Below are 27354 nucleotides of genomic sequence, written 5' to 3'. Positions count from 1 at the left end.
GGTCGCTGCGAAGTGAGCGCTCGGCTCTCACCTCCCCGCTTTTGTGCGGCGGCAACGCGCGCTGAGTGACACCGCGAACGGGATTGATCCGCTATCGATTCGCCGCCGCTCATTTGCTGAAGTGGCGAACAGACGGCTTTGCTGTGAGGTGTGATGGGTCCCCGCGTTCTGCGAGGGGAAGTGGTTCCTCTCGATGCTGTGCCTCCAAGTTGTTTTATTTCTACCTCACCCGAAGCCCAGAGGCAGCGAGAAGTGAGGGCAGCTCGCTGTGTAACCGCGGGGCACAGCCCCGGGCCTTGAAGAGTGGGGTAAAGAGCGGCATGAAGGAATTGGACACAGCGATCCTTATGGGCCCCTTCCAACCCGGGGTGTTCTGTGGTTCTCTGATTGCATTTCTTGTCCATTCCGGTGTTGGCTGAAAAATGCTGTGGAAGTTTATGCCTCACAAATGTTGATGGAAAAGGAAAAAAAAGGAGGTAGGAAAAGGGAAAAAAAAAAAAAAGGATGATTTTCTGTACTTTTCATAAACTTTCCCAAACTTTTCCTTAAGGAAGCCCCCTAAATCTATGTTGTCATAACTCAATTGGAAAACAACAAAAAAAAAAGTAACTATTTCCTCCATTTTTTTCCATAATTAATAGGAAAAAAAAAAAACAAAACATAATAGTGTTGCAGTAAATCTTCCTTCCTTCCTTCCTTCCTTCCTTCCTTCCTTCCTTCCTTCCCTTCCCTTCCCTTCCCTTCCCCTTAAGTAAAGGGTTCTTTTTCTTCCATGTCATGGTATAAAATTGCATTAATAAAAGAATGTTTATCATCTTCGTGATCCATTAATCAGAAAAGTTTCTAAAAAACTTCTAAAAATCACTAAAGAATATGGTTTGTCCAAAAAAAAAAAAAACCGTGAACTCTTCAGTGCTGTGCACAGCAATTTGCATTTCTCTTACATTTTTTTTCTGAAAAAACAGATTCTCCAGCAGTATATTAAATCAAAAGCAACGAGCTGCACAGACTGACATTTAGTTACACAAAGTTTATAAGAAATTAAGGCACTGAATACAGAGTGACTTTTTTGGAACTATCCAAACACAAGAAAATGTGAATAGAATTCTTGAAGATGAATGAGGCCATCGCAGTGGGTCACTTAGGGATCTCAGAATAAAATCTGAAAGATCCTGCAGAAATAGTGCCGCTGCCTTTGGAAATGATGCAGTGGCATAGCAGTCTGTCAGAAGGTTGCACAACACAAATCATTACAGGTGAGGATATAAGAGGCTGGAAACTGCTCAGGGAGGGGAGCAGCTTCCCAAACAGCATGAGCACTGGCCTTTATAGAATCACAGAATCATGGAATCATTGTGGTTGGAAAAGACCTCTAAGATCATCTTGTCCAACTGTCAACCACCATGCCTTCTAACCACATCCCTCAGTGCCACATCTCCACAGTTCAACACCTCCAGCGACGGTGACTCCCCCATCTCCCTGCGCAGCCTGTGCCAATGCCTCACCCCACACTTTCTGAGAAGAAATTTTTACCTAATATTCAACCTCAGCCTCCCCTGAAGCAACTAAAAGCCATTCGCTCTCGTCCTATCACTGCTACCTGGGAGAAGAGGCCAACCCCACCTTGCTACAACCTCCTTTCAGGGAGTTGTAGAGATATCCGTTTCCCTAATGCCTGCTGAGGTCTGTGTGGCAAAGGGGGAGGGCTCATTGCTCAGGTCCACTATCCTAGTCCTCAGTCATCGCTGTGACTTGCTGGTACATCCCATGGTTGTGCTGCCTGCCGTGTTCTCTCTTGGCATCTCACCCATTCTCCCAAGACGCAACCTGCATTATCATAACTCACAGCTCCTTGCATCAGCATCATCTTGTACTGTTCTTTTCTGGACAACAAACCTAGTCCCTTGGGGGCAGTAATTTAGAAATGTCAGTTCTCTCCTCCCAGTATTCTGCAGATCCAGAGATCTTCTCATTCACATCAGGAAATAACACAAGACTTAGGAACTGTGTTTATTTTTGTATTTGATGCATCATGGCTCATTTCCACATAAGCAGTACTCAGGCAGTACAGCTTTCTGAAGAAGCATCTTTCCTTACAAAGCAGTTTTTTCGCATGCTTCCACTACAGCACCACAAACTCCCCTGAGCTGTGCTCATGTTGTTACACAGAGGGCTGACTTGAGGGTTTTGGCAGGTTTTTGCATCTTCATTTGAAAGCATGCTCTGGAATTTGCTTGACTCGCTCCTCTGGAAAAGGAGAGAGGTCATTTCTTGTTTCCCAGTGCAGGAAAACTTATTTTGCAGCAGTCGGTGGTGGGCATGAGCTTAGCTGGCAGCAATGGGAAAAGAGATGGAGGGGAATCCAGGCTGCAGCACTATTACCATTGTAGCACTGCGGAGGTTTGTAATAGTGCAAATAGTACTTATTGTTGTTTATTGGATTAAAAGAACAGTGAGATGAAGACTGCTGGGGATGAGTGACATATATAAGGCTGGCCCACAGTATCCTGTAATCTAGCCAAAGGCCAACCAGAAGGGCTTGTATTCTGAAGGAAAACATTATCAAGTGTCTGGACTCATTTTTATGAATATTAACTCCTTCAAAGCTGCTGGTAATAAATTAAGACAAAAAACATTGTTTTGAATCCCTCTTAAGATGTGAAGATTTTCACAAGTGGAGGAAATGGAGTGAAAATTTGCACTGGAGAACATATGGCTACATTACAAGAGATTGCGAGCCCCATAAAATGGCCTATTTCCTTTTTATGGCTCTCTGAACCACGTAGTGAGCTCATCCTATCAGGCTGCCAGTGGCTAAACTGAACTGGAAACAGCAAAGCCCTGAGCATTGTTGTGCAGGAGTTTGTTGTTTGTGTAACTCTGCCATCCCAGGGGGGCTGGCCATTTATTCCCCTATTTGTTTCCTTCCCTGAATTGCCTTAATTCAACTAAATTCTGTCAGCACTTAAACCAAGAGGACCCTATTAAAGGCAAATGGACTGCGTGTTTTTCCTCCATAGATGCTCATCATTCAAACTGCCCAGCTGTGGGATGAAGTGGGAGTCACATTGCCTCGGGTTGTATCTTGGAGAAAAAAAGAAAAGAAGAAGCAATTACAATGGCAATTCCTCTGTCCATAAGAGCCAAATTTGATCTGCCCTGCTCCACACAATCCCACCCACTTTGCTCCAGCCTGCAAGGAGACACGTGGGACAGGCAGCATGGCTGCTGCTCCATGGCCACCACTAGCCAGCACAGAGGATTCCCATTTGCTGCACAAGAACCCCTACAGATCACAGCTTATCACTCTCCTATTGGCCATCATGTTTTTGAGTGCAGGACTTCAGATTTCATTAGCCACCCCAGTTGGATGCAGATTGTTTCCTTCCACTGAGTTCTGTGTGTGGTTTGCATTTATACCCACAGAGATTTGGTCCTCCTGCTCATACCAATCAGAGGAACTAGAGTTGTATGATATTTTTACATCATCTTTATGGAGAGGTAGATTGGGAACAGAGCATTTCTGTGCTTGTGTCCCCAGTCTGGGTGCTGCCTACAATCCTGTGATTTAAGAAAATCAGTGTGTATTTATAACTTCTGCTATTTAGTTTGAGCAGACAAACTCTTTGAGAAAACAGCATCATATGGTGCAATGCAGCTCCTTCAATTCATTAATTGCATATTTCCAGTGATAACAAAAAATAAAATTTTAAAAATTTGTGAGGCTGTGACTTGAGGAAATGATACATCATCTGCTGCAGAACCAGAATTTGGAACTCCAGAGGTTTTGCTGTTTTGAGTGCTGATTTCAGCAGTGGTCAGAGGGGAACACTGCTAACATTTCAATTTAAAAGTATCTATAATTGTTTCTAGGAGTATGTGAACCATCCCAGGCCTTCAGTCTAGCAGAAGGAAGAAATTTATCTCTCCAAGCTTCTCATAAGTTACTGTGCTATTGTAAGACACATGTCTTAGGAAGAGAATTCAGACGTATGTGTACTTGAAGCATCTTCCATTTCTGGAAAGTGCATTTTTCCATATGTTTTGAAAACATATTAATACAGAAGCTTGTTTGACATGAAGTGATGGACTGCAAGTTCATTGAATTACTGTTCATTGAGATAGACAGGAAATTCCTGGTATTCTTCCTAACTTAATCTGAAATTACAATGTGACCTCTGGTAGAATAGGTCAGAAGTAGGGCCATATGTATAAATGACAACTCACATGGAAGTTTTGATTGTGGCAGCTATCATTACACAGCCTATTAATACAGAAATTACACAGTGGATACATAATCTGGCTTGTCTGTCACAGATGAATTCTTGCTTACAAGAAATTCACTGAGCTTTACAATGCTATTCCTTTTTAAAAAATGAATGGGAAAAAGCGTAGCTATTTCAAGTGAGAAGAATGTCTGTAAAGAATGGTGAAGACCATATATAATCTTTTCATTTCTTCTACAGGTTTATAAAGAGCTTTGGGTTATTTTTGTTGGAGTTTTTCTGTTTGTCTGTCTTTGGGAAGGGGATTAGATTGGTTGGTTTTGGTGGTTATTGGTGGTGTTTCATGGTTGGTTGTTTTTTTTTTTCCTTAAGATGAAGGAGAATTATAAAAACATTGTTTGGGGTTCTTTTTTTGTTACTTTGTTGTGTTGTTGTTGTTTCTCTTCAGTCTTGTTTCTCTTCCCTTTGCTTCTTATTTCTCCTTCGCTGTGTTTCTTCTTAGTTTTCATCTCTACTACTATTCAGTGTTACTGAGACTGTCCCAGAGCAGGCACATAATTTTCTTTTGGTTGTTGTGACACAATCAAGCACAAAGGAAAAAATCCTGAAGATTGGATAATACAGACAGGGCTATAGAGAAAATAAACTGAAAAATAGAGTTTGAAAGGTGAAGTAGTATTAAAATGAATGGAACAACATGAAAGTTATAGCATGTCTAAATTTATTGCTCTTTTCAAATCTGCAATACTTCTAGTTCAACTTAGTTTTCTTACCTTTTTAGAATTTGTCCTTACTTTGCATCTCTGCTCAGCTCTGAAGTCCTTGACATGTCCATTGCTCTGACTTGCCATCAGTCACCAGCTGTGTGGGTAAAAGATAGAATTGCAAGGATTTCCTTCAAGACTTCAGAGAAAAACGAGCCAGCAATCAATACAGCTATATAGGCATATAGCTCTGATTATTGAGATGTAAGGGTATTTACATCTGAAAGCATTCCACCATGCTCTTCTAATGAATAATGAAAGCAGCTATATAATTCTTGTTGGTCTGGGTTAGCCAAATAAAATCTTTGGAGAGTATGAAGGAGCTTCTTCATTACTGTCCTGTGTTTATTTAATGTGTTTGGGAAAAATAGTGCACTTAAAGCTCAGAACTCTGTTCACATTTTGGAATAGTCATAATCTAAAGAACCTATGGATGCAAACCATTGGTGCAATTGTTATATAAATTCCAAAGAATGTCCATACAGACATCTTTCAGCTCTAGAGGTAGTGTATTTTGTGCAATGATATGAAGGTCACCCATTTGTGTCCCTCCCAAGATTAGGTCTTCAGTCTAAAATAATAAGCTAGGACACTTTTTTGTCAGCGATGGGTGTTTTTCCCATGTATCTTAAACATGAAGTGGGATATTTTACCCTCTGTTGCTATAAGCTCTAAAGCACAGCTTTGCCAAAGCCTTTTTGGGCTATTATCTAATTTTCTGTCTAACAGCAGTGTGTTGCATTATGCTAGGCAAGCGCTATGGTTTCTACCTAAAAATCTGTCTGAACCCAGAACATAAATATCTTTGAAACCCTAGCTTAGAACTCATCTCAAGTCCAATGCCCAGCAAAAATGATTAAGCAGCACAGCCTGTGTTGGTTGTTAAAAACACATGAAACTGGCTTACATTTACATACATACTGCACGTACCTTTCTTGTGATGCTTCTCTGCTCGCTCTTGAAGTTTGTTGAGTGTAAGCAAGCTCCATTCCATACAGCTGTATTAACAAGGTATAATGTGATAAGAAGTTTTGTACTGTGTAGAGTTGGGAACCGTTTCACATCCAGCAGTTCAGACTCACCAAGGAGATGTGCTTTTTACTGAATCCATCTGCTCATCACTATCAGTAGTGAGAACAGAGAAAGATGTCATCACAATAAGTAGTCACAGGATGATGATGACCCATAAACATAGCCATAAAAACTAACAAAAATATTTTCAGTACAGATAGAGAAGCATTTGCATCAGCATATATATATGCCAGTGAAACCTCATCTACAGTCAGTTCAGATCACCCATAATACAGAAAGATACGTCAAAATGGAATAGATGCTACTTAAATGTTCAGATGAGTAGAGAGCCAAGCCTAAGAGATGGAAGGAGAAAGGAACAGATGCTTCGGTCTATAAAATGAAGACTAATAGTGAGCATGATTTCTCCCTTTAAAAATGAGAAATAAAAATAAGTGTAATTTAAGCTCAAGTTGTACTAGTACAGAATAAATCAATATAAACTGCTCAAGAACTCTGGATAAAATTTAGAGTATTTCCAGACATCAAAGAAGTAAAGACCTGGAACATTCTTTCACTAGGGAGTCTGGGGAAGTAAGCAAATTATTGTTTTGGAGAGGATTTTAATCAGCCCATGAAAATGATTGTATAGAGGATTGCCTGCAATAGTGGAGACAAATATATGGATTTATAGACTCCTAAATTTTTTCCCAGTCCTGAGATTTTCAGGATACAGCTGCAAGTAAATCAAATAGGAACAGATGGGCTGATTATAAAGCAGCTATGGAGTAACCTGATTGCTCAGTGGAGGGATATATAAATCCCATAGTGGTCTTAGGCTTCACGGCACTGCAGCACCTCCTTGTAAAAATGTAATAAATGGTACCGGGCTTGGAAAATATTTACCTGGATTAATTATGAAGGTTTTAACACAGTGCAAAAACCTGAGATTTTTGACCCCTGCAGGTATATGAAAATTTGCTAGATGATCCCTGTAGTACTTGTACTTTCCTAGATATCTGTCTTGAAGTAGATGCAGAAGAATCTGTTTTAATTAATATTAATTTTTATTGATTGATATTTAGTAATTTTTATTGAAATGCCACTCCCTGCTCTTTGCATTGCAAGAGGGAAAGACAACACTCATTGCCTTGAGGAGCAGAAGACATTCAAAGCACATAATGCTTCCTCCATAGAAAATCAACACTGGTGTTGTCTTCCTAGTCTTGTGCTATAAAGAGATTGCAAAGGATTTTGAAGCAAACTGCTTTGCAGACACTTGCTATGCACAGGATCACTAAAAGCAGTCCTGGGACATCCTGTGGATGCAGTATTATTAAGCTGACAAACAGTTTTAAAAGCTTCATCAGTACTTCTCTAATGACAGCAGAGTGCTGCTCTTTAAAAAACGAAACATGCAGAAAAAAAAATCCATTGAATGAGGTTCCCTTCAATTTATGTTTTTAATGATTTCAAAAGAACAATTTCTAATTTTATGTGATGAGAGTAAGATCATAATCTTGCAGTCAACAGTTTGATAAATTGCTGTGTCTTCAAAAAGAATCTGTTTCTGTACCTACTTTAAAATCGGAGGCAAAAAGAACTCTTAGCATCTTCTGTAGAAAATATCAAGCTTTCACTTAAAATCATAAGGATCAATTTCTGAATTTTTTACTAGACTCAAAGTCTGAAATCCTAGCAAATAATTCTTTTTCGTCAGCAAAGTGAAATTAAGAAGCAAAACAGCATATAAATCAAACAAATCAAATCAAAACAGTCGTCAGAGAGGATAAGTTGTTATGCCTGAATGGCTTATAGCTGTCCCAGTTAGTGTTACATAAAGGGGATTTAGAATCACAAAATTACCAAGGTTAGAAAAATCCTCCAAGATCATCCAGTCCAACCATTCACCCACCATCAATATTTCCCCACTAAACCATATCCATAATCTTTCCTGGGAACACATCATCTCCCTGACACTTTTAATGAACTTTTGTTGTTCATTACTGTAGAGTAAATCCTTTCAGCAAGATGACAAAAGCACCTGCATTAAAACTTGCCAATACTAACTGCCAAACTACCAAGTGTCCATGGCCTTTACTGCAGAATCAGTCGGAGTATAAGAAGCACCAAAAAGATACGAACAGCATCTTCTTATGCCACAAACTTCTCCCTTTTCTGTAAAATACTTTGACTAGGGCCAGCTTTCCCTGCAGTCACTGAACTATGTAAATCCAGATTTATTGTATCTAGAATAGTGTATCTATAGTAACACTCAATCTTCCATGTTTACATGGCCCTTTGGCACACATATTCTGTAGTATATGAGTAATTTACAACCTTTTTTTTTAATCTTGCTTAACACTTCAGTGAAAGAGGGTTTGGAAGAGCTGGCATGGCTTTTCATTGGCACTGCTTTTTCCACAAACTGCTGTGGAGATGAAATGGAGGTTTTGTCCGTTCTGTTTTGCTTCATTCACCTTATCCACAAAGCATTCTCCATAGTATGACAGATCGACTGGTATTTCCTTATACAATTCATCATGCAAAATGCTGATATTCCAAGTTACCTTCTCCATATCTTTCATGATCTTTACAATTACAATCTGTTTCCACAGAAAAAAATATATATATATATTTCTCAAAAAGACAAAGTTGCTCCCCAGCTGTTATAGAAAGTGTTGTGAGACCTTTAACTTAGCACTGGATGACTACCAGCTCTGGGGAGACTAGATGTGCAACCTGAAGTTGAACTTACCTTCTTCCCCAAAAGGCAATATGGAGTTCTACGAGCAGAGCAATGTAATCAAACATTGATGCAATTGAACATGCTCCCAAATTTATAAGTATACCAATCTTAAATAAATTTCTGTTTGCTTTATGCTGAGCAACAAGAGAACCTCGTCCCCCAGGTTCTGGGAGTCCAATCCAAAGGCCACTGAAATAAAATAGGATCAGGTTATTATCCATTCAAGACTGCAGCACAAAACCTTAGATACTTCAATAACAAGCATAAAATTGCATTTAAATAAATTACAATTAGACTTACAAATCCGATTTTATAAAGATACTCTGAAAAGAGTTCTCTTGGTTCTGTAGTGCTTTAGTTTGACTGCTAATAAGACATCATGTGGGATTATTTAAACAGAACAAATCTGTTTATTTGCTGAAGTTAACACTATTTTTGCTTGATACTTCTGTTGCTACAGATTCTAATTCAGACTAGTGCATAGTCTTGCATTAAAGAAAATTGATGTCATTCTTGTAACACTAAGACTTACTTTCTGATAAATAAATGATATTGTAAGATCTCAAAAGCTTTACTTAAAAATGAGGAAAGATTGGACTACAAAGGAGTAAAATAGTGACTATTAATATTTGAAGTGACCACGGAAGAGAAATCTATATGTCTGTCTAAAGAGAAGCCTGGCTTCTGACCATAGATCTGAGCATTTCAGGCTCTTCATCACCACAAAAATGAGCTAAAAATACAAGAGGATTTTATTTGTGTGACCCATCTGCATGACAGGAGCTAGTTTATGTGTCCATTACTTTGAGGAATATAAAAGTGCAATAACATCTTCAAATGCAGACAAAGGGGGAGAATGGGAGGGAAGAAAAAAATCTGTTGCCTACATTTGAAATAGAACTAAGTCACAGATTGCATTTTCAATTCAAGAACAAGTAATTCTTTCCTTGTTTATTAGTGATGTCAAGTAACTATGTGTAGACAAAGAAAGGGTTGTACAGGGGCAGCAATTATTAATGGACATCACGAAATGATAAATAAAGAGCTTGCTTGAAAGCAGTATTCATTGCACGCAGATGTCTGGACTACGGACAGATGTCTTAAATTGTCTACTCAAAGCGCTTTTGTACTATCACAGTAATCTAAATTGCTTTCCATTTGGTTCCAGATACTTCCACAGAACTATTCTCCACTGCACATAAATTCCTATCCTCAAATTTTAACTGGACTTTAAGGACCAGATTACTTCCTGATGTATCTCTTTGTCTTAATTCACTTCATTTCTATTGAGCCGATTTGATGCAGCCAAACAGTTGAAATGATATTCCCAATTATAGGAACTCTCACCCCTAACTGCATGGGTTATGGTCCTGGTTCAGAGGAAGACATGCACTGCCCTTGAGCCACCACACTGAAGGACATGACACTCAGAAAGCACAGCAGGAAGAAGATGAGGTGGAAGCATGGCTTTAAACAGGAAAAGGATAGGTTTAGACTACTGCTAAGTAGTACCCCACTAAGGGTAGGTTGAGATACTGCAACAGGCTGACCAGAGAGGCTGTGGATGCCCCCTCCCTGGAAGCATTCAAGGCCAGGCTGGATGGGACTGTGAGCAACCTGGTTTAGAGGGAGGTGTCCCTGCCTATAACAGGGGGCTGGAACTGGAGGAGCTTAAGTGTTCCTTCCAACCCAAACCATTCCATGATTCTATGATAAACTATAACTGAAGTGGTAGTCTAATCTTTTTTCTAAGAACCTTTGCTCACTAAAGACCTCCTTTCACTGGATTCTCCAGGACATGGGTCCCAGATCTGAGCTCTTTCATGCCTATCTCCTAATACTGTGAGTGCTGTGTGTGCAAAACACTATGTTCTTCACAAGGTCATGGTTGACACTCCTGGGGGGAGGCTTGTTTCAAATCTCCTTCCTGTACCCTATTCAGAGAATAAAGGACTACCATAGCATGACTTATACAACTTTAATTAGGAACATTTCTTCTTTTAAACCTGCCAGTCCCTTGTTTAATCTGTGAGTTGTCAGCTAAACTGACAGCCATAAGTACTGCTCCATACAGGGGGGAGACCCAAGAAAGCTGCCCATAGCTCTGAGACAGATGGCTACTGGCTCTCTGGGGATCTGAACTGTACTGTACTCCCAGAGCAGGACTGTGCCTAGCAGAAAATCAAGTCAGTGATGATTTAGGAAATCATTCATATTCCCAGAGGAGGAATATCTTGCAGCAGAGATAGCCCAGGCTAAGTTGCTAAGTTCTGGTTAATGGCCTCTTTCTATCTAATGTGTCTGTTCTTGCAGTTAGTGCTAACAGATGAAATGCATACTTTCTATCTCCCCATATATTTATTTATTTATCTATTTTTACATGGAAAAATTTTGAATTAGCCTAGCACTTAAACACACTGTCTAGGAACAGATTCATGGTGGGACGAGGATATAGGGCGAGACAGATAGGGTACTACATTGAATAAATATTATTTTACATTGTAACCCTGCAAAGAAAATGAGCAATAATTTTTCTGGTGGACATTTTACGTGGGTGAGACCTCAAAATCTTGGTTTTATTATTCCTATCAACAATGAATTATCTATTATCTAATACGAGAAGTACTGTTAGATGGATTTTATTTATCATGTATTTTTGCCTTCAAAATGAGAAGTCAAAACAGCTTTCGAAGAACAGTTAGCATATAGCCCTACTAAACTGAACAGACAGATAGTCATTAAGATCTTCTTAACACAAGTGTCTTGACACTATATGAACACCCTACAGCTCAGTCACTGCCTGCTGTGGGAGAACTATCAGTTACCAGGCAGCATGCTGGTAACGCTAAGCCACGCTGATACTGGCAAATTAAACTCACTTATTTGCACACAGTAGTTATCCCAGGAAGTAACTTCTTCCTGTTCTTACCCTGATACTAATGAAAGTGCCAGAAGGAAAACTTTGTCATTCTTGAAGGTTTTGGCCGTAGAGTTTGAGTAAAGTCTTCTTGATTTCAAATTGTTAGAAATAAAAATTGTGACAGACAAAATGTCTTCCTTTTTAATTAAGTCAGCTGACAATTTAGGTTTGACTAGGAATAGATAATCTTGGATTCATACGTGCTGCTTTATTGCCCAGAGTCACAATTACAAATTAAGACAGGAGTGCTACATAACAAAAGAAATTTAAAATAAATAAATAAACAGAGAGGTAAATATCATTGGAAATTAATCTATAGTTGAATGGTAAAACCAGAGAAAAAAAGAAGAATGGAACAATCAGACAGAAACTGTGCAAGTGACCTAGATGGGTAATGCTTTCAGTATTTCTGTGATAAACCTGAGGTGTAGCTAAACTTTGTTTTTACATTTGACTTTATTATCTTTTTAATACTTTTGAAGTGGCGCAGTAAGGATAGCTGCAACAATTAGCTTCAGAATAAATGCATCCATTTGTCTAAAACGACCTTGATCAATAGTTATTTGTTTTAAGAACAAACGCTGAACAAACGTTGAAGAAGGTGCAGCCGCCCAACGGAGCAGAGCAGAGCATCCCCATAGGAGGGTCTCAGGCTCCCTCTCCAGGATGCTGTTGTTAATTACAAGCCCTGCAGCTCTGTCCTCTGCCTTCACGTGTGCGGAGGAAGGAGCAAAACCGAACTGTCACAGCATAAACCTAAGACAAAAGCATCCCCATATAAAATACGTAATAGAGAGAGGGTTTTTTTGCACGTCTCACCTCTCGGAGAGTGTTACAAAGTCAGTATTCTTTATTCCCAGTAAAGTTATTTGAAAGTACAGAAAGAAAATAGGGAAATAACGCCCAAAGAAGTAGGGAAATCAAAGCAGAATTTTGACCACAAAAGGGGAGAAATGAGAAATGCCACAGGGGAACTCTGACTCTAGCAGTTAGGAATCTATCTGCACAGAATGACTGACCGCTGGATTAAATGATGGCTGTTCTTGAAGACAAGGAATGCTGAATTACTGCACTCAATTACATGCAGTAATCAAGCAGTGATGGATTTATTATCCTTTATGCTATTAATACTGCTGTAGTAACACACAAGCTGGTTACATTCTGGCCACCAGCATCTCAGCTCATCAGTCCCAGAGGTGTCACAAATCCATGCATCACCCACAGTGATCCGAATGCACCCAAAGTGGTGATGGTGCACCCACATAGCCATCTGGACCCAAAACCACAGTTTAACTTCTCTGCCTTCAGCAAGCAGCAAATGCAGCATCCTCATTTCTGATCTGCTTGCAGTCAGACCCACTCTTCCACAGTTTTGGTGAAATTTTCCCAAAACTGGCTGACCACCACTAATAGGAATTATTTCTGATTTAAGAGTGCTACAGGTCACCAAGTCTGATAGTTCAGAAGAAATTCTTTACTGAGGGGGCACTCAGCTTTGGCACAGGCTGCCCAGAGAAGCTATGGATGCCCCATCCCTGGAGATGTTCAAGGCCAGGTTGGGTAGGGCTTTGAATAACAAAATCCAGCAGGAGGTATCCCTTGCCCACTGCAGAACAATTGAAAATAGATGATCTTCAGGTCCAAACCATTCTGTGTTTTGGTTTGAGATATCCATCAGATTCTGCTATATACTACCTACAACACTAGTTGCAACCAATGACTTCAACAGTCAAGAGTCCCTTCTTTCTTTATTATATCTACTGCCTTAAAGCTACACTTTACACATCTGTCCAGAGGTAATTTCAGTTCTCCAGGAAAGGCCATCAAAGCTTCTCCACAGAGAAAACAAAGCAAAAACGAAGCAACTCAGAAACAATAAATTGTCATATTCTACCAGAACAGCACTTCTTACCCAAATGCTCCCTCCACCACCACACAGAAACCTGCAGCTAAGAGCCAAAGGAGCCTAGATAGAAATGGTTTTAATCAACAAAACAAAAGAGCAGATGACATGAGTTATAGGTTTGTAATTAGGAGGACACAGCTGAAAATGATTTTCACCACTGTAAAAAGGGCAGCCTTTCCTCTTAAGATGGTGAAGACAAGAATCTTTTAGTTTTGTGGAAAGCTGATGGTAGAAATTTTTATCTTATGACTGTTAGCAGAAAGAATACTGAGGCAAAGCAAGTGCATAATGAAGTTGGGTCTGGTGCTGAGGTGAGAATTGCATGGTAGTTAAATGTTAACTGTTTTCCTCAAGGCATCAGTGTTGTGAGCTGCTTCTTTGTTATACCTAACTTTCCAGTGGTAACCAAGGCAATCTTATTTTCCAGTATCTAGACTTGTAATTCTAACATCTAGGCTTATGTTTCTGAGCACAAAATCTTGTAGATTCTGCTAATCCTTATTTTTTTTTTTTCATGCAGGTTATTATTAATAGGAATACTCATCTCTACAACATGGACCCAAGTGGCATCAGGTAATACTGCTGTGAGTAGCATTTACCTAAAAATTTCTATTATCATTTTTCATTTTCCTTTTAATAGATTAGAGACTTTCTTGTCTTTCTTGTTTTATTCTGTTCCTGTTTAAAAGTTCAGTTTAGGGCAGCAAACTTTTCTCTCTTGACCCTTTTGCGGAATCCTGTTTCCATCACTGGCTGTTCAAAGTGGTAGTGTCAGCTCATCAGTTACAATTACTATTGGAATACATGTTCATGGCTGTGTTGGAAATACTAGTTGGTGACTTCTTCACTGATTTTGTTTCTTTGTTCTTGTTTTTGTGTTTTGTTTTTAAATCTAATATCTCTTGTTAGAAGATACAGAGAGATAATTTCTGATACAAAACTGTGTGGGAAGTAGAGGGTTTCTATTTCTTGTCTTTAATTCTGTATTTCTGTCTTTCAATGCCTTCAATACAGGACTTATGACTTCAGAGTGCTTGAAGAATTTTTTGCATTTAACCCTGAGTATGGAACATTTTAAGGATAAATATTTATCTTTTTCTGCTGTTGGTAAGTTGACACAGAAGAAATTAGAGAGGGGAAATGTAAATGGTGGAGTCTTTAAAATCATTTGAGTTCTTCCTACACTAGAATTTGCAGGATCATATTAAGCTAATAGAGTTGTGGAAGTAAGTTATTTCTTGTTTTTAAAGCTACCTTTATTTTTGTGTAAATTATAGCCTTGTAAAGTTATAACTTACTATCAAGTCTAATCATGACTGCTATTGGACTGATATTGAACACTCTGTAGGAAAATATGGTAGCTGTTGGCATGTTGATGCCGATGGATATTGTTTCTGGTACACACATTTTATCTAGTCACCACATATCCTATTCTCAAAATGCAGTAGCCTTAGCTGGTACTATGTTATTGGTTTTGCACTGACAGTCACCCACTTTCTTGCTTATAACTCACAGACCCAGTAGATGGGTGTAAGTTCTTAATGAAGCAGGGAAACTATCTGTGCCTTCTCTGGCACAGATGCTTAGTAATCAACAAGTGATACTTTCAAGTGAGAAATGCCACAGAGTGTACTAGAAGGTCAAAGTGGGATAAGTTGAGAACAATAGAAATTAAGGCTAAATTTGTGTAATCTTTCACCTGATGAATTAGCTTTTAGTGCTCGTTAGTTGTCTGACTAGGTGCAGTCAATTACACAGTATCCATTTTTCAAGAACATTACAATTATGTCAGATCCTTCTTACTGTATGTTTCTGTGCTTAAGCATCTTCACCCATATGTAAACAGACTCTGCATTTGAGGTATGTACAGATTGAAAATATCATATTTTTAGTCAAAAATAATTACTTCATAGCTCTGTAGACTGAGAGACTTGATCTAAGCATTAGTGTGTCTGTTGTCCTGGTTAAGATTCCTGAAGAGTCTCCATTGGCCAAGAAGGCTTTAGAGAGAAATATGGAGCTGTGCCAGCCCTGGAACAGCACCCTGATACTGCAAACTGTCACTGTCAGTCAACCATGACAACTCTGACACTGATCTGTCTGTTCTGTATTTACCCAGACTTTCTCTCCCTTTAGGATTTCACATCCTGCCATACTGGTTATTTATTATCTTTGGCCCTTCAGCTACTAGTGTTTCCTGTCCTAGTCTGTTTGTAATCTTACCCTACTTCCCTTTCTGTATACTTCCTTGCAGAATTTTATCTGCAATTCTCTCAAATCTGACTACATGGTATGTAGTCAGGCCATAGATGATCTAAGACAGCTCAACCCTAGGGGCAAGGGTAGGTTTCTGAGAGCCCACAGAGAAATTATACTAATTAATGCTGATCTCAACTAATTGCTCGTAGACCGATCTGGCATAACCTGGGAGCTAGATGAGGCCCTGGCATCTCAGTGTGGCTACTCAATAACTTACAGCAGCAGGACTAGCATTGTATTTCGTGCTTCTGCGCTAAGTTGTCATTCTCACTTGGAGGTAAGTCAAATCAAGATGCAGTGCTGTTGTGAATAACCTCTAGGTGGAAGATGAAGCAATTATTAGTAGGTGTTTATTGAGGGGTTGTAGTGTGTTGAACATAGACTAGCAGAAAATTATTTAATTCCCCTCAATGTGTCCAGAGGTCTGAAAATAATCCTTGGTACTGACGTCCAAATGTACTACATAATAGCACACATGAGCATAGGAAGAAGCACATCACATGCCCTTGAAGAACAACTGCCTTTTCCTGGATAAAAACACAGAATTCCATCTGGCTGTTGTTCTGCTCTGCTTTAGTGTTTTGTGTCTGAGATGGTGTAATGGTTAATCTCAAAAGTTTCTCTGCATGTGTTCCATGCCCACTGCTGCTATGCTGTAAAACACAAGAGCAGGTACGTCTTGGGATGTGTTTTCTCCTGTCAAGCTCTGAAGCTATATGGAAGGCTGAAGCTCCTCCCCATTGTATTAGTGTGGCTATATGGTTATGCACCTCCATGTGTACAAGGTATATAGTTAACCAAGTAGAAAACAATATCTCAGCAATGGAGTTACTCTTTTGTGGAAAGTCTGATGGGTGGATTTCCTGAGTTAGGTCACAAGAAGAGCTAATGTCCTGCTTGGAAAAACCAATTTAACATGTGTTTCCTGTGTCCATGCAGAAAGATGTGTTCACGTTAACTGTACAAATCAAAGTGTCCCATACTTCTGATATGAAAAATGCTACAACTCATCTGAAAAGTGCAAGTTGCCCTTACGGCCCATGGAGTCCAAGAGAGTTAGTATGTGAAACCAACTACATGGAAGTAAGCATTGGAAGTGTTTTATGGTAAAATACCTTGAGGCGAGGAGGTGAATATTAGAAGATGCTGCATTTGGAAGCAGATCAAATGATAGGAATGAGTACTAGAAACAGAGTGTATCTCACTATGAAAGGTTAACTGGTGAAACCATTAGCGTACACCTTGAGCTTAGTGATGCATTTATGTTATGTCTATATATGTTATGAATGGTGTTAATAGCCAAAAAAGGTGTGAAACAGTATTCAAGAGGTTAAGCTAATGGGTTGAACTTGCTGGATATTATTTCAAAACGTGTTAAAACAACTGAAATGGAAATTTCCTTCAGAAAGTATACCTACTAAGTTTGCTGGGGAGAACTCTGGAGGGAAGAACTCTTTTGACTCCTGTTGTCCTCTCCAAAATAATTTCCTGGCTTTAAATAGAAGTGAAAACACTAAAACTAGGTAATAGGTAAGCTGAAATCAAGACACAAGGAAAAAAGTGCCACCAATACTTAGAGTGCCTTTTTCTATTCAGGTTTCTGTCCAGAGAGATATTCTCCAAATTGAGAAGGATATCATTTTGAATGAACCTGAGGATTGGATTCTTCCTTATCCAGAGGTAAAAAGCAGGTTTTTTCTTGCTAGTAAAAGCTGGTGCTACTTCTAACACTACCATCGTTCAGTGTCCACACAGTATAAATTGTCCTTTTCAAAGGAACACTTCAGTAGGAGGAGCTCCTTTACCAACTGGTTTTTAGGAAAGAGGTATTCCACATTAGAAATATAGAAAGCTGCAGGCCTAATCTCCAAGGAAGAAATGGAGACAAGTTTCTCAGTTTAAAAGTCACGTTTTCCCTGACAAGAGTGTGTGCAACACAATCTCTAAGACTTTCTGGCCCAGGAATGAGCTGCAGATAGGCTTTTTTCTCCTTAGACCCTATAATTTCAGAGCAGTAGTGCTGCCAATATCCTGCCCCATCATCTATCTTCAAACCAGAAGGGATGTCTGGTTTTTGTTGTGTCTTGGTTTTTTTTCCCCCCTGTTCTTTATCTGTTTTTTACTCCTGATACAGAAATCTTTCTTTGTGTAAGAGGCTAAGCAAGGCAAAGCTTAAGGGCTATCACATGACCAGCACTTAGAATAAGGCAACAGAACTGCTGGGCAGCTGAATACAATAAATCATCCCATGTAGTAAATGACTCACTTTAAAGAGCTTGTTCAAGCTGTTAATGAATTTCTCTGGGTAGGCAAAAGAAGGGGAAGCCTCAGTATGGCAGATAGTGTTTCATCAACCAGAAGAAAAAAGAGCTCTGCTTGTAAGTGATGCTTGGAGGGCTGGCTATGGACTCAACACCACAGAAACCAGAATTCTGCTGCGAGTGCCATATAATACTGCACAAATTCAGCTGGTCAAGGTTGGTACACTGCCTCCAACCCAGGAAGCTGTCAGATTGTACAAGTCTAATGAGATCTCTTTCTGCAGGCTCAGGGAATTACCTTTTCTGCAGTGAGATCAAGTACATTTTACAAACAGCAGTGGATGATCCTGATGGTAGATACTGCTTTGGCATGTCCTGTAGGTGAGAAACCTGGTACCTTACCCCACTGCTTAAATATACAGAATCTGGCTTGCAACTACAGTAATGAGCTGACAGCTTTCTTATCTTGTCCCTAAGATGGTGTGAATTACATTAACAAAACAATCATCTGGACTGTTCCAAAATATTCTCAAGCACTCTGTGCTGGAGCAACTGGCTTTAAGGATGTGCTTGTTGAAGCTGGTGTGAATCTACGCAAACTCTCTGCTGAAGAAATGGCCTTCAGGAAATATGTGTTATCTAATGACTTAAATACAATTACAATGAAGATACCTATTGGTGCAGAAGGTGGCTCTTACAAGGTTAGTCATGTTGGATGGCAGGCAAAGTGGATTTTCTGTCTAGTCATTTTTGTGTGTGGTGTTTTTTTTGTTGTTGTTGTTGTTTTTGGTAGTTTGGTCTTTTTTCAGGATTTTCATTTTTTGTGGTGATCATAGGATTGTGATATATAGTATTCAAATAGTGATAGAACAGTGGTGCATCTTGTTTTCCTGGGCAGGAATAAGTCTTCATTCTGTTCCTTCCAAGTGATAAGGGAGGGGAAGAAGTAAGGAAAGGAGGAAAAAAGGGGAAATGTGAGGTACAAATAGCTCTTGTATGCATTGCATTGTGAAGACTCTTACTAACAAGGAATATTGATTTGTCTCCTGCCTCATGTTAACATAGAGCTTTGGCTTTGCGGTCCTTGTCACACTCCAAAGCTATAAAACATGTAGATCTTATCATATTTTACAAAAAGAGCACACAGAAGAGAATAAGAGCACATGATTTGTTTACAAGATCATGTGATATTGGGATGCCTTGAGACTGTAGCTCTAAATCTAGTAGTTCCCTGAAATGAACTGAGTCCTGAGCAAATGCTACAACAACTGAGCTTTAGAGAAGTTGAAGGAGGAGCCATTTCCCTGATTAAACAGTCCCCTGCTTCTTTGGAAGTAACAGGTGGGGGATGACTTTAGAAGATAGTCTCTTGAGTATCCTGTGAATCCAGACTTTAGAGAACTACTGCCTGTAATAGTGATATAGGAAGCACCGCATAAGAGGTCAGCTCCTCACAGGTGTTGATTGTTTTTTTTAATTTTTTTTTTTCCCAAAATTCCAAGCATAAAAGTGGCCTCACAGAGCAGAGGAGGACACTTATTTGGAACTATAGTTCTAGCAGATTCTGTAATGTTATGGTACGACTTTGATTGTAATGTAGAGTCATATTCTATTGAAGGGTGTTGATTATGAAATTGCAGACTTCTGTGAGCAGTGGAAAGCATGGGACAATATACTCCATCAACCTGTTCTTGGAACACCAGTGGGAGGATAATAAATGGGGACTAACCAAGTATACCATCATCAAGGAAATAGAAACACCATTTGAACAAGCAGAACTTGCTGTAACTAACAGTAAGTAGCTTAACACTGTTTACTGAAGGTTTTGATACTCATAGGAGAATAATGTTGGTTTATGCATTTTCAGACTCCAATCTGAGTGCAAGGCTAATGAATGTTACAGTGGGAATGTTTCTCCTGGATGTGGAGCTTGTGAACTTGACCATTGAGGGGACAGCTGTAACTGTACCTGAAGCTACTCAGCATGGATATTTAACATATGAGATTCAATATCCTAATGGAAGCAAAATCTATGTCATACAAGTCTCATTTGATGCACTAGGCATTAAGAAAGAGGTGTGTACGAAGAGTATGCACTGCAGTATACCATGGTGTAGAAATTGTATCACTCAGTGTTTCTTCTAAATATGATTTTCCTAGTACGTAACTGATGACACAAGAGAATACACACTCAATTTCACTCTGAAGTTCATCATCCTTCCAACAAGTGACACATTTGCTGTCCCCATCGTAACAGTGTCTGCTGTTAAGGATGCTGGTAAGCTAGTGGAACCTGAGCAAGACTGTCTTTATCTGGCTGCAACTAGCCTGATAAACTCAGCTGTTAACTAGGCTACATTCAGCCAGTGATGCTGCCAGTGCTAATAGCTCTTTTAAACTCTGATAGTAGCAAGCACGTTGGCTGACTCTTAACTGTATTACAGTACTACCTAGTGCAAGGGGATATTGTGATGAGGATGACTTCCATCTCATTGTCACCCATGGGAATGTGGACCAAAACTGGCTGCCCTTCATCTCAGATCAGCTTCTGATGCCAGAGATTGCCCAGAAATACCACTATAGCCTGAATGACAATGGCACTCACTTGACTATCTCTGTCCCTTTCCTTTCCTCCCTTGTGGACTATAAGGTAAGGTTACTAGTCTGCATCAATTAAAATACATGTTCTATCATCTATGAGATATTTATATGATACAATGTCCTTGTAGATAAAAATAAAGCATCCATTTGGGATAGCCTTCAAATAATTAATGGAGGGCATTTTCTACTCTGGAAGAATGCTTTACAGCCAAGAAAAGCACTTTACAACCACTTAAAGGCTGAACAACATTTTAATGGAAATTGTACAGGCAATGACATTTAAGTTGTATTGTAAAACTACTGAAAAAGCTCTTTGTGTCTGTCTCTGGATTAAAATAAAAACATCTCTTGTGGATGTGGTTTTGATCAAGGACCATTACCTTTGGCTTGTGATAATCTGCTGTCTGAGTATTTCTAGAAAAGTAGTGGATCTTCATTCTCTTGTTTAATCTGTATCATCCCTAGGATATTCATATTTCTGGTGTAATGGCTTCACTTCACTTAACCTTGAAGGATGGCATCACCTTGGCTAATAAGAAGGACTTCTCGATTTCCTGCAGATTTCCACCTTCGGAGCTAATTCGTAAGAACTTTACTTCTAACGCACTGGGTCTTAGCTCCTAAATGCTATTCGTTGAGTTGCATAAGTAATCACAAACCTACACGGTTTTAAAGGCTTATAGTATTTATGCTTCTGTGATACCTTATCTGCCTGTCAAATCTTATGCCAAGTAATATGCTACAAGACAAGTGAAATTACAGTGTGGAGAGGCTATCCTGTTGGGTCTGGATTTTGTGAAGGAGTCAAAATCTTCTTGCTCTCTCACATCCAAAGTAAAAACATTTCTCAGAAGGGTTTGGGCTTGCTTGGGGCCTTTTTTGTTGTTTGTTTTTTGTCATGATTATGAAGATAGGCCTTGAGGGGGGGTCAGCTTATAAACTCTTCATTGAGAAACATACTCATCTGGATTGACTGTGCTGAAATATATTGGCTAGAAAAATCTTTTGGTGAGAGGAGGCTTTCTAAGAATAAGCATGTGAAATCATCACTATTCCATGTATTACACACAGTAAAAATGCTAAAGAAAATTAAAACTTAGTATGAAAGTCTTGCTCAAATGTTTGCTCTCATGAGCTACCAAAAGCCTTGCTAGCAAGTCCGTAAAGAACTTCAGTGTAGCCTTCCAGCTCCTTTATTCTGTAACCTGATTTGTACTGAAAAATATACTTTTCTCTTTCAGAGTGCCTTCCCAATGGCACTGTGGTAATTACTGCAATAAAATTAGTAAGACTTGCAGATCTGGACACCAGCCTGCTTGTCTTAAGAGACAAACAGTGTAAACCCAGTCTAGTGACAAAGAAGACTGCAACCTTTAAATTCAATGTGAACACATGTGGAACAAGTAGAAAGGTAAGGGCTTAGTAATATTTACTTCCTATGGGGATAGGTTTAGCACTAGAAATGGCAGAGATTCAGAAGCTGCAAGAAGGTTGCAGCTGACAAGTGGTCACTTCTGAAAAGCAGTATACATACACTTCATTTCTGAGAATGCAAAATTCAGTTAGGTATAATTTTTTAGTGAAAACAATTTTTAGAGCCAGAAATGCTTTCTGAAACAGAACTTAGTTTGACACTGTTGACTGTAAGACTGTAGCAGACTTGAATGTGAGCTTATGTTGTCAATATATACTCAGCTTCCTTGTAGAAGCTGATTAGTAATCACTAATGAATGCCTAGACTAAGACTTAATTTATGTAAGTAGAAAATAGAGAGAAAAAGAACAAAAGATCTAATGTTAAAATTCCAGTTGCAACTAATGCAACTTAATTCTGTGAATGCTAGGTACAAATTCTGCTAACAGAATCAACTGAACTCTGATCTCAGGCCCAACGTACTTATTTCTGGGCTTGTAAGTCATTCAAGGTGTTGGTTGATTGGGTCTTCTTTATCATGACTTTTGCTGTTACTAGCTTTAGCTTAGTGAGTACAAGATTTTTGGCCATTAGTTTCTTGATATTTCTAAGTGCACCCTGCTCAGAGCACTCTGCCACATTGCCAGGCAAGTGTAGAGATGTGGGTATTGTGTTTGGGGAGTAAAAAAGGCAGTTCTAAAGTAACTGTCTTGTTTGTAACAATATGTATGTTTCAGTTCAACAGCAGATCTATAACATATGAAAATGATGTACTCTATTTCAGACCTGGAAACGATATACCAGTATACCAGTAAGTACTGTTCCCTAGAAGGAGATTGTCAAAGGTGATTTTAATTTCTAAAATCTAATCCAGAGTGTTTTCCCTCAGATTAAAGTTTATATGTGTTTACACAATCAAGCACTCAGCTGAGGTCAAGTATGAAAATAAGAAGAACTTTCCATCGAGTATTAAGCCAGGTTTTGGCTCTTTAGATCTCTCACTGAAGCTTTTTAAAGGTAACTTTTCTGATCAAGTTTTTTTATGAAGGAAAGGGTTGGAAAAGCTGCTGATTGTCATCTTGTTCAACTTTGCTTCAACGGGGTTACTCAGTGCCCAAGACCATGTCTAGGTTGCTTTTGAATAACGCCAAGGGCAAAGTGAAAGACTTCTTGAAGGCTCCAGAATGTAACAAATGGCCAGGGATCTACAGTCAATCATATCATGTGCAACCAAGATGTGGGTTTTCTGCTGGGGTAGTCATGTTATCTTGTGTACTGGTTGTGATGTTGGTTTATCTCTGTATCGACCCTTAAAGTGTAGCTAAGCAGAGGAATTTAGGTTATGGTTATTGTGACCAGTGCTGTGTCAAAGAAGGAAGCTGTATCAATGCAGCTTAGGAGGAAGTTTTTCATACAGAGAGTGGTGACACACTGGAACAGGTTGCCCAAGGAGGCTGTGGATGCCCCATCCCTGGAGGCACTCAAGGCCAGGCTGGATGTGGCTCTGGGCAGCCTGGTCTGGTGGTTGGTGACCAGGGGGGTTGAAATTAGATGATCACTGTGGTCCTTTTCAACCCAGGGCATTCTATGATTCTACAATAATGCAACATGGTAACCTCCTGGCAGAGGAGGCAACTGAAGCCTGAACAAAACTACCACCCTGATTGGAATGGCTCTGCTCTTATTTTTCAGTGCTTTTCTAGAAATAGTTTTGAATAAACATCTCATTGCAGTAGATCTTACAGAAGGAAGTGTCTCTTCCTTGTCTGGATCCTCTGATCTCTTTCTTCACTAATTCTTATTTTGTCTGCCATCACCGCCCTATTTGCTGACACTTAAATACTCTTCCAGTTCCGATAATATATCAGAGTGAATGATGATGCAAAAATAGTGACTTGAAATTGGTGAATGTTTATTCTGTAAAGAGGAAACTCTAACATCTCTTCTAGAGAAATCCTATTCTGAGCCCTATCGGGAACTAGAATATCCTGTGGTAAAATATCTGAGGGAGGCACTGTACTTCGAAGTTGAGCTGCTCCAGCCTGCGGACCCAAGACTGGAACTAAACTTGGAAGACTGTTGGGCTACCAACTCTCGAAGCCAAGACAGTCTTCCACAATGGCCAATCTTCATAAACGGGTAAGAAGAGCATCCTTCTCGTGGCTGATGACTGTTCAGCACAAGGCCCCTAACCTTAACTAGAAGGAATGGGGAAAAGGTTAGAAGTTGCCTAGAAAGGTTTCCTCTGTCCTGACTCTGTATCTGTCAAAATACATGAAGGTACCTGCGCACCAGCTATGGCTTTTGGTGTCAAAAGTACCAGGTGCTTCTAGCTATCGCTAATGAACATCTAAGAAGCAACTATTACCATGGCCAAAGGCAGGAACCCTGAATGCGAGGGGCTCTGTCCATACTGCTGTGCTCTGAGGAAAACAAGTTCTCTGGCATTTCACATCCATAGCTTGTGGAAGGAACTTACTGAAATGAAGGCTTGGATTATGTTTGCTTTCTTTTATTTTTTTCCAAAAGGTGTGAAAATAGTGAGGACTCTTACAAAACAGTCTCCCATGAAGTTAATTACAGCCATAGAGTAAAATTCCCTCAGCACTTCAAGAGATTTGAAGTGACGGTGTTCACCTTTGTACAAGGCACAACTCTATTACAAATGCAGGTGAGAAATCTCTTTTTCGTCATGTTGGCAATCCCAATGTGTAGAGCAGTTCATGCAACAAATGCTGTAGAGGAGTTCAGTTAGCCAGACACTGTTGGAGGCTGCTACCTGCCTTCAAGGCATAATCCTAGGAGTAGTACATAAAGACTAGCCTAGCCATACAATAGCATTCACTTAATCTTATTTGGAGTCTGTGTATCCAATTTTTACTGTACATGCTGCAATATTTTTTTTTTCTTGTAGTTATATTTCCACTGCAGTGTTGTGATCTGCAGCACTACACCACTGCCTTCAGATATAATTTGTCAGAGGAGATGCAATCCTGGGACACATCGCCTTGGTAAGAAAACTGGTATTTCTCAAGTTGTTCCTGGAGCTTGTTCAGCAGCTCACTGTATGCTGTTTGGAGTTTTGTCAATTGGCAGACTCTTCCTGGTGAGTGCTGTACAGAATATTAAAACTGAAATGTCTCACTAGACCGCAGTGCAGAACCCCATCCACAGGGGCAAGTGTCATCTGGAGCAGTGCTTATTAGAAAGGAAAAAACAGTCAGAAAAGGTTGGTATTGCTCTCAGATCACATTACTGATATACCAAGCGTACTGTGGTTTTAACATGAGGCATTTCTCTCTTCCCTGTAGGTGAACGCACAGATTTCTGAGGAAATATCCAAGGACTGCTTAGTTCCATAAAGTTGCAGTTAAAAGGCCCCTAACTGGGGCCTTTAGCTGAGTAGTTTGCCCGGACTTACAAGGAAGGGCATCTTAAAAATATTTGCCAGGAAAATACATTCTCAGTGCCTATGAGGAAAAAGGTCAGCTAAACAAACATTGATGTAATCTCTTAGTAAACTTCAGTGTGCTCCTCTCTTGTGTTTCTCTAGAGCTTTGAAGTTGTATTTTTTTGTGTGTGACTTGCATCTGACCTAGTCTTACCAGCAAACATTTCTGAAACTCTTCTAGTCATACTGCAGTTGTAAACATCTGTTTCAGAGCAGAGGGATGATGGTAGCAGCAGGCATCAAGTCAGTCATTTGTGGTGGGTTGTTGTTCTTTTTAAAGACTTAAGATGAATTAAGTGTTGCAGGGAGCTTAATATCAGTAAGCCTTTCTGAAGCAAGGTGAGCATGACCATATTTGATCCGGTAGTGGCAACTGACAGAATATCTGTGAGCTGTGGAGGGCTGTGGCTCTGCAATGTCAAGTTGTTGCTTTCCTTGGAGTGGGGAAGAATCAGTCACAGATTGCACCAGTAACTCTGCCACTCTAGAGGAAGATAAGCTTTTAGTGGAGACTTGGTGTATTATCGTAACAACTATTACTAAACTCTATCTACAAAGTGTTGAGGGTTCTTCTTTATATTAGGAGTTCCTGTTAGATTACCTTGTCCTTTTTTTTAGTGGGAAGAAAAGGGTCTTTTTTTCTCTGCATCTGAACAGAGCCATGAAAACCATTCAGATTCAGTACTCTATTTTCCTGTTGTAAGGAAAGATGTTGCTTGGCATGAATCATTATTGCTTAGGGCTAAATCTACAACAATGAGTATAAAATGCGGTTTGCTTTTTAACTTTATTAAATTGAATTCTACTGTAGGGGATTTCTGTGAAAGCCACCTTGAGCAAGAAGCTATTTCATGAATCTGTTTGTACCTTGTGAAGAAAAACAATGAATAAAGGATTTGTAGCTCTGTTGTAATACCTATGCAGTGGCCTCATTAAACCAGTTTGTGCTGTAACTTAGAGCTCATGTTTGTAAATCTTGTCAATCTTACAATTTCTTGTTAGGTTTATATGTAGCTGATAGATTCTTTTGCTAGAAAGGACAATAAAAGATGTGTAGGCTTCCTGATGAACGACATATAAAGTGCCTCAAGACTGTTTTCCTATGGAGACTGCTACAATGCAGGAGGAGTCTTACTTTACTGCTGCTTACTTACAGCTTACTGTTGTGCCAGATGAATGACACTGAAATGTGCATCTTGTTCTTCAATAAGAGAATAAAAGGAAAGGCAAAGCACAAGCTTGACAGACCATTTACTTTGTGTTTAGTGATTATTTCTCCTATGTTAACCCAGTTGTTAAGTGTCATCTATTCCTGAGTCTGTGGGTACAATCCAGTGAATTCACAAGGCACATCCATGATATACTTGCTAGGGTTTTGTGTCTAATAGGTTCCAGTTTAGTTTCTATACAGGTGGTATAGTGATGTCCCTATATATCTCTATATCATGCTGAGTTTCTCCTAAGAAATAAGAGTAGTATGCAGTGTTTTCTCCAGATGGATCTGCAATTTTCATCTGCCATGATGGTGTTTTAACAGTAGGCTGCCTTGAGGATGTTGAACTACGTTCATCTCCAGGAGTGCAGGAGCTGGGGGGAAACATGTAATAACTAGGAACTAATGTGAGTACTAAGCATAAGGTAGGGTAGTCTATTTCAACATATTGTTAACTCTGTCTCTGCTGTGGCTTGCTGAGTTTTACAGTCTTTTTCTTCAAACCAAGACACAAAAGGAAAATCACTTAACAGAAAACAGTATTTACAATCTTTCATCTATGGGTTGTTCATTCCCCAGG

At 39.5% G+C, this 27354-nt stretch overlaps 1 protein-coding gene across 2 annotated transcripts; it reads left to right on the top strand.

Annotated features, from left to right (window-relative positions):
- The first annotated feature begins 13775 nt into the window (after nucleotides 1-13775).
- ZPAX (egg envelope component ZPAX) lies at nucleotides 13776-26815 on the top strand. Of its 2 annotated transcripts, XM_019613287.1 has the most exons (22): nucleotides 13776-13887; nucleotides 14097-14149; nucleotides 14591-14683; nucleotides 15985-16112; nucleotides 16775-16918; nucleotides 17432-17515; nucleotides 18145-18312; nucleotides 18381-18477; nucleotides 18574-18797; nucleotides 19737-19890; nucleotides 19964-20172; nucleotides 20257-20374; nucleotides 20541-20746; nucleotides 21163-21280; nucleotides 21939-22108; nucleotides 22848-22921; nucleotides 23000-23127; nucleotides 24060-24249; nucleotides 24640-24781; nucleotides 25025-25121; nucleotides 25259-25339; nucleotides 25422-26815. In XM_019613287.1, exons 1-22 carry the CDS (start codon nucleotides 13865-13867, stop codon nucleotides 25439-25441), a joined length of 2721 nt encoding a protein of 906 aa, XP_019468832.1. In that variant the 5' UTR covers nucleotides 13776-13864; the 3' UTR covers nucleotides 25442-26815. The 2 variants fall into 2 exon arrangements, with proteins under 2 accessions (XP_019468832.1, XP_019468833.1); XM_019613288.1 differs by lacking the exon at nucleotides 13776-13887 and having other exon boundaries at nucleotides 14097-14160.
- Nucleotides 26816-27354: the final 539 nt, after the last annotated feature.

The sequence above is a fragment of the Meleagris gallopavo genome, chromosome 2 (genome assembly GCF_000146605.3).
Source record: "Meleagris gallopavo isolate NT-WF06-2002-E0010 breed Aviagen turkey brand Nicholas breeding stock chromosome 2, Turkey_5.1, whole genome shotgun sequence".
In the NCBI taxonomy this organism is placed as follows: Eukaryota; Metazoa; Chordata; class Aves; order Galliformes; family Phasianidae; genus Meleagris; species Meleagris gallopavo.
This window is presented reverse-complemented; position numbering and strand designations above follow the sequence as displayed.

Excerpts from the sequence above, each read along its gene's own strand:
- ZPAX (XM_019613287.1), top strand. The coding sequence starts at position 13,865 with ATGAAGTTGGGTCTGGTGCTGAG. Across the intron at positions 22,109-22,847 it reads CATGTGGAACAAGTAGAAAG|TTCAACAGCAGATCTATAAC; the intron begins GTAAGGGCTTAG and ends TGTATGTTTCAG. Across the intron at positions 22,922-22,999 it reads AACGATATACCAGTATACCA|ATTAAAGTTTATATGTGTTT; the intron begins GTAAGTACTGTT and ends GTTTTCCCTCAG.